Source organism: Bison bison, unplaced genomic scaffold, assembly GCF_000754665.1.
Source record: "Bison bison bison isolate TAMUID 2011002044 unplaced genomic scaffold, Bison_UMD1.0 scf7180017864285, whole genome shotgun sequence".
Classification (NCBI taxonomy): domain Eukaryota; kingdom Metazoa; phylum Chordata; class Mammalia; order Artiodactyla; family Bovidae; genus Bison; species Bison bison.
This window is the reverse complement of record NW_011494857.1, coordinates 311,658-320,536: the sequence shown is the minus strand read 5'-3', so window position 1 is coordinate 320,536 and position 8,879 is coordinate 311,658. Positions and strand designations below refer to the sequence as shown.

At 47.8% G+C, this 8,879-nt stretch overlaps 1 protein-coding gene across 1 annotated transcript in view; it reads left to right on the top strand.

Annotated features, from left to right (window-relative positions):
* The window catches only part of CCDC114 (coiled-coil domain containing 114), a 26,920-nt gene that overhangs the window by 13,870 nt on the left and 4,171 nt on the right, over nucleotides 1-8,879 (top strand). The window contains 3 exon segments of the mRNA XM_010849693.1: nucleotides 2,970-3,037; nucleotides 8,267-8,454; nucleotides 8,673-8,807. Of these exon segments, the coding sequence (XP_010847995.1) occupies nucleotides 2,970-3,037; nucleotides 8,267-8,454; nucleotides 8,673-8,807 (391 nt within the window).

Sequence of the window (8,879 nt, the reverse complement as noted above, 5' to 3'; positions counted from 1 at the left end):
CCTCCCTTCCTTTTTTTTCTCTTCCCCTCTCTCTAAGTTTTACTTTGAAATAATTGCAAATCTGCAGAAAAAGGTGCAGAAATAGTACAAAGAACTATCAATCCTTCACCAAGATTGGTAATTTGTCATTTTGCTCTGTCTGTCTTTCTGTCTCCGGGTAATTGTTTTTTTACTGAAAATAACATTGTCACGATTTGAGAGCTCGATGTAGACATTACAGAACGTCATTAAGAACGTCAGTGCTTATTTCCTAAGCACGAGACCATTTTCTTACATAAGCAAAGTGCCCTTGCCCAAGTCAGGAGCTTGAACATCATTACAGTTCTCAATAGTCCATATTTAAAGTTCATGATTATGCCAACAGCATCCCGTGATAGTTAATTTAATTATCCTGCTGCAGGCTCTTGGCCAAGATCCCACAGTGCGTTTGGTTGTCCTGGCTCCCTTCATCTAGAACAGTGTCTTGGCACTTCTTTGTCTCCATTACTTTGACATTTTGGAAGTACCCAGCCCAGCTGTGCTGTGGGACATCCCTCACTGTGGGCTTATCTGATCTTTCTCCATGATTAGATTCAAGTCGTGCATTTTAGGTGAAATATCACTGAGGTGGTATTGTGTCATTTGTGGGCATTACACCAGGAGCACGTAACGTCAGTTTGTCCCGTAACTAGTGATGTTGACCTTGATCGCTTGGTCAGCCGGTTTCTCCAATAGAGAGTTTCCCTCTTTATAATGAATGGGTCCAGGGAGATTCTTTGAAACCGTAAATATCCTGTTTCCCAACACATTTCCACTCTAGCCTCTCATAGTGATGATTTTTGCCTGGATAATTATTACTGTGCATGCATGCATTGTGTCCAACTCTTTGCAATCCCGTGGATTGTTGCCTGCCAGGCCCATCAGTCCATGGGATTCTCCAGGCAAGAATACTGGGTTGCCATTTCCTTCTCCAGGGGAATCTTCCTGACCCAGGGATCAAACCAGGGTCTCCTGCATTGGCAGGTGAAATGTTTACCACTGAGCCACCTGAGAAGTCCAATTATTACTGTAATGGCTACCAAAGAGTGATTTTTTTTTAAACTCTCTATCATTTCTTCTTCATTTAGAAAATGGCATTTTACTTAAGGAAGAACTTCTTAAGTATATTTGTGGATTGTCAGTAAGCATTCGTGTATTCTTACTTTATCTATGACTTATAATCCATAGTGTGCATTACTTATTGTGATGCTCAAACTGTCCCAGACTTCTCTGGTGGGAGTGCCTTTGAGCTGGCTTTTTTGACAAGCCCATCATCCCCCCCCCACCACAGGACTTCCTTATTTTCTGGCACAAGAAGATAGTCCAGACTTTCTTGTACTTGTTCTGCCTTAACTCTCGAGTTAGTGTTTCTCCAGAGTCCTGGTTCTTCCCAGTGGGAAGTAGGTGCTGAGAAACCAAAATATAGGCTCTAGGAGTCCTCACTGCCATTGGGGTGTCACTGACCTGAGGCCCTTTCTCTGGAGAGAGCTAGGAAACACACACACATTTTAAAATCACGAGTTTGCGTTGGTGTCTCTCATTCTGACCCCAGCACCACTGCCTGATTCCTGAACACTCCCCATTTTATCTTTGTTTCCCCCACAGTGGGAACTCTAGCTGCCGATAGCACTGCTATACGTACTCACGTTCAACCCTACGAAATGCCCAAGAGAGGTTTGGAATTGTTACAACTGTACTAACAACCCTTGAACCTGAGAGATCACAATTCATTTGCTTATTGTTTTATCCTCTATCCATCCATCCATCCATCTACACCTTATTCAGAAGTTACTAGGATTAGTTCCTATTTTTTCTTGGTCTTCTTTGTGGTTCTGTTCTTTGAAATATAGTTAGGTTCATTTGCTTCTCTTCATATTTGGTTTTAGTTCTGTCCCCTATTCTTGTTGATTGAATTTTCTTTGTGAACACGTAAACCATTGACGGGTTCCCAAATCAAAACTATCCCAGGGACTTCCCTGGTCCAGTGGCTAAGACTCCGCATTTGCAATGCGGGTGCCGGTGTTCCATCCCTGGTCAGGGAACTAGATCCCACATGCAGCAACAAAGACTGAAGATCCCAAGTCCCGCAACTAAGACCTGGCATAGCGAAATGAATAAATAAATTTAAAAAACTACTCCAAAGGTTTAGTCATTTCCTCATCATTTCCTCATCATTTCTTCTATCCATTCCCACTCAGCCCCCGTAGTTTCTGGTTCTCTAGCCTGGGTTTCTTGTTGCAAAAGGGTGTGTGTGTGTGTGTGTGTGCACGTGTGCACATACATATATAGGGGCTTCCCAGGTGGCGCTAATGGTAAAGAATCTGCCTGCCAGTGCAGGAGGTGCAAGAGACGTGGGTTCAATCCCTGCTTCAGGAAGATCCCCTGGAATAGGAAGTGGCAACCCACTCCAGTATTCCACTCCTGGGAAATCCCATGGCCAGAGGAACCTGGTGGGCTACAGTCCATGGGGTTGCAAAGAGTTGGACACGACTGAGGATGCATGCAACATAGATATATATGTGTTTATACACATTAGTACATACATATACACTATACGTGTAAAAATATATACATGTAATTTCTTCCTTTCTTTCTCCTGAAAGAACCCTTTTTACCCATAACTCTGCACAGACACTTCCACAGAACTAGGAAACAGATTAGTGTGGTCACAATTTTGAAATTCACACAATTTTTTGACTCTACCTCAAAGTTAGGTCAGCACTCTTAGGAGTATCCTGAATTGGGTATTTCACTGCATTCCTGGTCATCAGTCTGGCTTTTCTCTCCCTTGGAACCTTCTTGAAAATCCTTTCATGGATTGCCGCTAACTAGGAAGGACCACATTTCTAAGGCACAGGAAACCCACTTCTTATTGGGGAGATACAGGCTCAAAGGAAAGCCCTCCAGTGGCGAGGGTGTCAGAAGTGGCCTCGGTCTTGTTCTCTTGGCAGGAGATCCAGCTCCTGAAGGACTCTGTCAGGAACCTCATGGTCTCCTCCACTTCTGCCTACACTGTCAGGTAGGGCCCCGGTAGGCGTCCTAGACGACTCAGTCCACGCATTTTCTTAACAAAGTGCTGGGAAGATTCCCACCTCATGAAACGGATTGTCAGAACCCCGCCCCCCACTTTTTCATAAGATGCCCCTTTCTTGCCCCTCCTCCACCAATTTTCCAGCTCCTTGGGCAAGGTCCTTCTTCTTGGGTGTATGAATTAACCTTTTGGCCCCTGTCTTTTCATGGCACATAGCACATAGGGATGTAGAGAAACTTAAGGGGAGTTCTCAGTGGCCCAGTGATTAGGATTCCAGGCTTTCATTGCCAAGGCCCTGGATTCAATTCCTGGTTGGGGAACTGAGATCCCAAAAGCCCCGTGGTGCTACCAATAAACAAATAAATAAATAATATATAAACAGATTTAAGTAAGCTCAGGATGCAGGGGCCAGGAACGTAGGAAGCGTTGGTTCAGTTCAGTTCAGTCACTCAGTCCTGTCCGACTCTTTGCAACACCATGGACTGCAGCACGCCAGGCCTCCCTGTCCATCACCAACTCCCAGAGTTTACCCAAACTCATGTCCATCGAGTCAGTGGTGCCATCCAACCATCTCACCCTCTGTTGTCCCCTTCTCCTCCTACCCCCAATCTTTCCCAGCATCAGGGTCTTTTCAAATGAGTCAACTCTTTGCAGCAGGTGGCCAAAGGATTGGAGTTTCAGCTTCAACGTCAGTCCTTCCAATGAACACCCAGGACTGATCTCCTTTAGAATGGACTGGATGGATCTCCTTGCAGTCCAAGGGACTCTCAAGAGTCTTCTCCAACACTGCATTTCAAAAGCATCAATTCTGCACTCAGCTTTCTTCACAGTCCAACTCTCACATCCATACATGACCACTGGAAAAACAAGAGCCTTGACTAGACGGACCTTTGTTGGCAAAGTAATGTCTCTGCTTTTTAATGTGCTGTCTAGGTTGGTCATAACTTTCCTTCCAAGGAGTAAGCGTCTTTTAATTTCATGGCTGCAGTCACCATCTGCAGTGATTTTGGAGCCCAAAAAAATAAAGTCTGAGACTGTTTCCACTGTTTCCCCATCTATTTGCCATGAAGTGATGAGGCCGGATGCCATGATCTTCGTTTTCTGAATGTTGAGCTTTAAACCAATTTTTTCACTCTCCTCTTTCACTTTCATCAAGAGGCTTTTGAGTTCCTCTTCACTTTCTGCCATAAGGGTGGTGTCATCTGCATATCTGAGGTTATTGATATTTCTCCCAGCAATCTTGATTCCAGCTTGTGCCTCTTCCAGCCCGGCATTTCTCATGATGTACTCTGCATATAAGTTAAATAAGCAGGGTGACAATATACAGCCTTGACGTCCTCCTTTTCCTATTTGGAACCAGTCTGTTGTTCCATGTCCAGTTCTAACTGTTGCTTCCTGACCTGCATACAGGTTTCTCAAGAGGCAGGTCAGGTGGTCTGGTATTCCCATCTCTTTCAGAATTTTCCATAGTTTATTGTGATCCACACAGTCAAAGGCTTTGGCATAGTCAATAAAGCAGAAATAGATGTTTTTCTGGAACTTTCTTGCTTTTTCCATGATCCAGCAGATGTTGGCAATTTGATCTCTGGTTCCTCTGCCTTTTCTAAAACCAGCTTGAACATCTGGAAGTTCATGGTTCACATATTGCTGAGGCCTGGCTTGGAGCATTTTGAGCATTACTTTACTAGCATGTGAGATGAGTGCAATTGTGTGGTCGTTTGAGCATTCTTTGGCATTGCCTTTCTTTGGGATTGGAATGAAAACTGACCTTTTCCAGTCCTGTGGCCACTGCTGAGTTTTCCAAATTTGCTGACATATTGAGTGCAGCACTTTCACAGCATCATCTTTCAGGATTTGAAATAGCTCCACTGGAATTCCATCACCTCCACTAGCTTTGTTCGTAGTGATGGTTTCTAAGGCCCACTTGACTTCACATTCCAGGATGTCTGGCTCTAGGTGAGTGATCATACCATCGTGATTATCTGGGTCGTGAAGATCTTTTTTGTAGTTCTTCTGTGTATTCTTGCCACCTCTTCTTAATATCTTCTATTAGGTCCATACCATTTCTGTCCTTTATCGAGCCCATCTTTGCATGAAATGTTCCCTTGGTATCTCTAATTTTCTTGAAGAGATCTCTAGTTTTTCCCATTCTATTGTTTTCCTCTATTTCTTTGCATTGATCGCTGAGGAAGGCTTTCTTATCTCTCCTTGCTATTCTTTGAAACTCTGCATTCAGATGCTTATATCTTTCCTTTTCTCCTTTGCTTTTGGCTTCTCTTCTTTTCACAGCTATTTGTAAGGCCTCCTCAGACAGCCATTTTGCTTTTTGGATTTCTTTTCCATGGGGATGGTCTTGATCCCTGTCTCCTGTACAATGTCCGAACCTCAGTCCATAGTTCATCAGGCACTCTTGTCTATCAGATCTAGTCCCTTTAATCTATTTCTCACTTCCACTGTATAATCATAAGGGATTTGAGTTAGGTCATCTCTGAATGGTCTAGTGGTTTTCCCCACTTTCTTCAATTTAAGTCTGAATTTGGCAATAAGGAGTTCATGATCTGAGCCACAGTCAGCTCCTGGTCTTGTTTTTGCTGATTGTATAGAGCTTCTCCATCTTTGGCTGCGAAGCATATAATCAGTCTGATTTCGGTGTTTACCATCTGGTGATGTCCATGTGTAGAGTCTTCTCTTGTGTTGTTGGAAGAGGGTGTTTGCTATGATATTTATCAATATTGGTTGAAAGAGACAGAGATTCTCTCAAGACACCTTCAGGTAAAGGGTCATATTGTATGGAACCCTGAAGTCCCGGCTGCTCAGCTGATGGGCGTCACTCTCTGCCTCTGGGCTCTTGGGGGCTCCACCCTCTCTCTCTCCTATCCCATCTCTACTTTCTAAGCTTCAGCGCTGTTCTCTTACTCCAAGGGGTTTCTTAGCTTCTATTCAGTATCTTGTTTCTACCCCATGACTTCTGCTGATCATGGTTCGTGACTCCATGAGACATTGGCTCTAGCCCAAATCTACCTTAAGTTTTCTATAATCTTTCTTTTTTTGTTCCTTCTCTTTTTGCTTTCTTTCTTTCCTTCTTCCTTCCTTGCTTTGAGTTAAGATGCACATACAATTCACCATTTTAAAGTGCACCTTTCGGAGGCATTTAGTACATTCGTAATGCTGTGCACCATCATTTCTGTTTCCAATACCCCAAAAGGAGATCTGTGCCCAGTAGGCAGTCATTCTCTAGTCCCCTCTTCTCCAGCCCCCTGGCAACCAGTCTCCTTGTCATCTGGACGATTTACCTGTACATCTACCTGTCCCTAAGTGTATCTTTATGTTCCATGTAAATGGAGTGATATGACGTGTCCTTCTGTGTCTGGCTCCTTTCACTCAGTGTAATGCTTTCAAAGGTTCACCCACGTCGTAGCATCTCTCAGAACTTCCTGCATTTTTAGGGCTGATTCTTTTTGTCTGTTTGTTGTTTAAATTATACTTCTTTAAAACACTCATTTACTTTTACTTTTTGGTCACATTGCATGGCATGTGGGATCTCAGTTCACTGACCATGGATCAAACCTGCGTCCTCTGCAGTGGACACATGGAATCTTGACCGCTGAGCCACCAGGGAAGTCCTTTTATGGCTGATGCTGTCGTTTGTTACCTGTGGTCTGCCATGACCTCTTCAGAGCCTCAACTCATGGCTTCTGTTCACACATAGCTCTGGCTTCTTCCTAACTTGGCCTTCATAACATGACTTCTTGTGGCTTCTCTCTATACATCCTTTTAGCTTTGGCTTCCTGCTGTCCCCTTCTTAGCATCTCCCAGTGTGAATTCCGAGGAGAGAATCTGCCTGGCCTGCCTCATGCTTTCTGCCAAGCCCCACCGGTGATGCTCTGTTGGCCTGTCTTTGCATCAGAAGCATCTGGCCCCTGCCAGCACTTGTCCAGTTGTCTGCAGTGGGCAGCCCAGCTGGGTGCAAGGAAGGGTGGTTTCAGCTAGAAGGCAAGGGACAGGTGTCAGGATCAACACTTCTTGTCGGACCAGCGCTTCCTAGCTGGGTGACCTGGGCAGGCCACTTACCCTCTCTGAACCTCCGTTTCCTCTATTGTGACATGGCAATAATAATGGGATCTTCCTCATGGACCCCTGTGGGCTGCTTTAGTACATATCCTGCAGGGCCTGGCTCTTGGGAAGTTGGGTTCCCTCTTCCTGGCCCTTCAGTGGGCCTGAGGCCCAAGACACAGAAAGAACGGTGAGTCCTGATCCCTGAGGGGCTCCTAGAGGGGTCTCTGCGGGCTGGGCCTGGTGGGTGCCAGGAGAGGGCTCCCACCAAGGAGGACTCAGCAGAATTTGAGTAGAGCCAGAAGCTTGTGCCCTGAGTCGAGGCAACTGAGGTTGGCAAAAGCGTGGAAAGGGGAACTAGACTGGTTTGTGGGACCTGAGAAGACTGAGCTGCTGGTCTCCCTACCTAATGACCCTCTGACCTTTGATCCTATGACCTGTGACGTAGGCTTGGGGCACTCTGAGTTCACAGTTGGCCGCACTACTGTTAAAAGCTTCACCTCCAGCTGAGCAGGCCGGGGGAGTTTCAGTCAGCAAGTGTCCCCAGCATCCTAACAGGGTGAGCACTCAAGGGCTGGTGATGGCACGTGCCTGTCCACGTGAGGCCCTGCAGGCTCCAAGCGTCTTATCTTTCCAACCACAGTACCCACCCCCACCCCAAACTCCAGCACAGTTACCTTATCACCTGGGTCCACCTTTTGGAGTCTGAGTATCATCTCTAACTGTGCCATCATTGCCTCTTGCCTCCTGTTCCACAGCCACATAATAATGGCCAGGCTTCCCCGATGCCCCGGGCAGGCACTGCAGCGGTGCCCCCTCAGTGGGCAAGACCATCAGTCACTTACATGGCCTACCCACCTCCTCCTCCTCCACCCCCTACTGCCCCGTAACCCCATCCTGACCCACCTCTAGGAACCTAGACAGTTCTCTGCCTTTTGTGACAACCTGATTCTGCCCCATCCCTGGGACCCCAGGCTGATCCCATGCATCCTGTGACCCCAGGCTGGCTCTGTCCATCTCCGTGACTCCAGGCTGACCTCCCCCATCCCTGAGACCCCAGCCTGATAGCTAACCCTGCCCCATTCACCCTCCAAACCCAGGTTGACCCCAAATCCAACCTCCTGTCTCCCTGACCCTGGTCTAACCACCCCCCATCCCTCCCAGGGAAGAGGCGAAGGCCAAGTTAGGCATGCTGCGGGAGAGAGCTGAGAAGGAGGTGGCCCAGAACGAGACGGAGGTGCAGATCTTGCAGCGGCAGATCGCACACTTGGAGCAGCTGCACCACTTCCTCAAGCTCAAGAACGGCGACCGGCAGCCGGATTCCGCCATCTTGGAGAAGCGCGAGCAGCGAGGTGAGGCCCGGGGCCGCCAGCATGTTGGGCAGCGGGATGGGCGGGGCCGTCGGCCCCTGGTCTCAGCGTGGGGTGGGGACCTCCAGGGGCGGGGGCGCGGAGGGGCGGGGTCTGCGCGACTGCGGGGGCCGCCCTCTCCCCACCGGCCTCCCGGCTCAGGCCACACCAGCCACTGGTGGCCGCCCCGACGGCGACCTCATTGTCCCCTCGCCCCCCAGCCCGGGAGGTGGCCGAAGGCCTCCGGAAGACCTCCCAGGAGAAGCTGGTGCTGCGCTACGAGGACGCCCTGAATAAACTGTCCCAGATGACCGGGGAGAGCGACCCGGACTTGCTGGTGGAAAAGTATCTGGAGTGTGAGTTCCTGGGGGTGGAGAGGGGCAGGCTCGCGGCCCCAGGCCCCCGGAGTCCAGTGCAGGCTGTGCTCT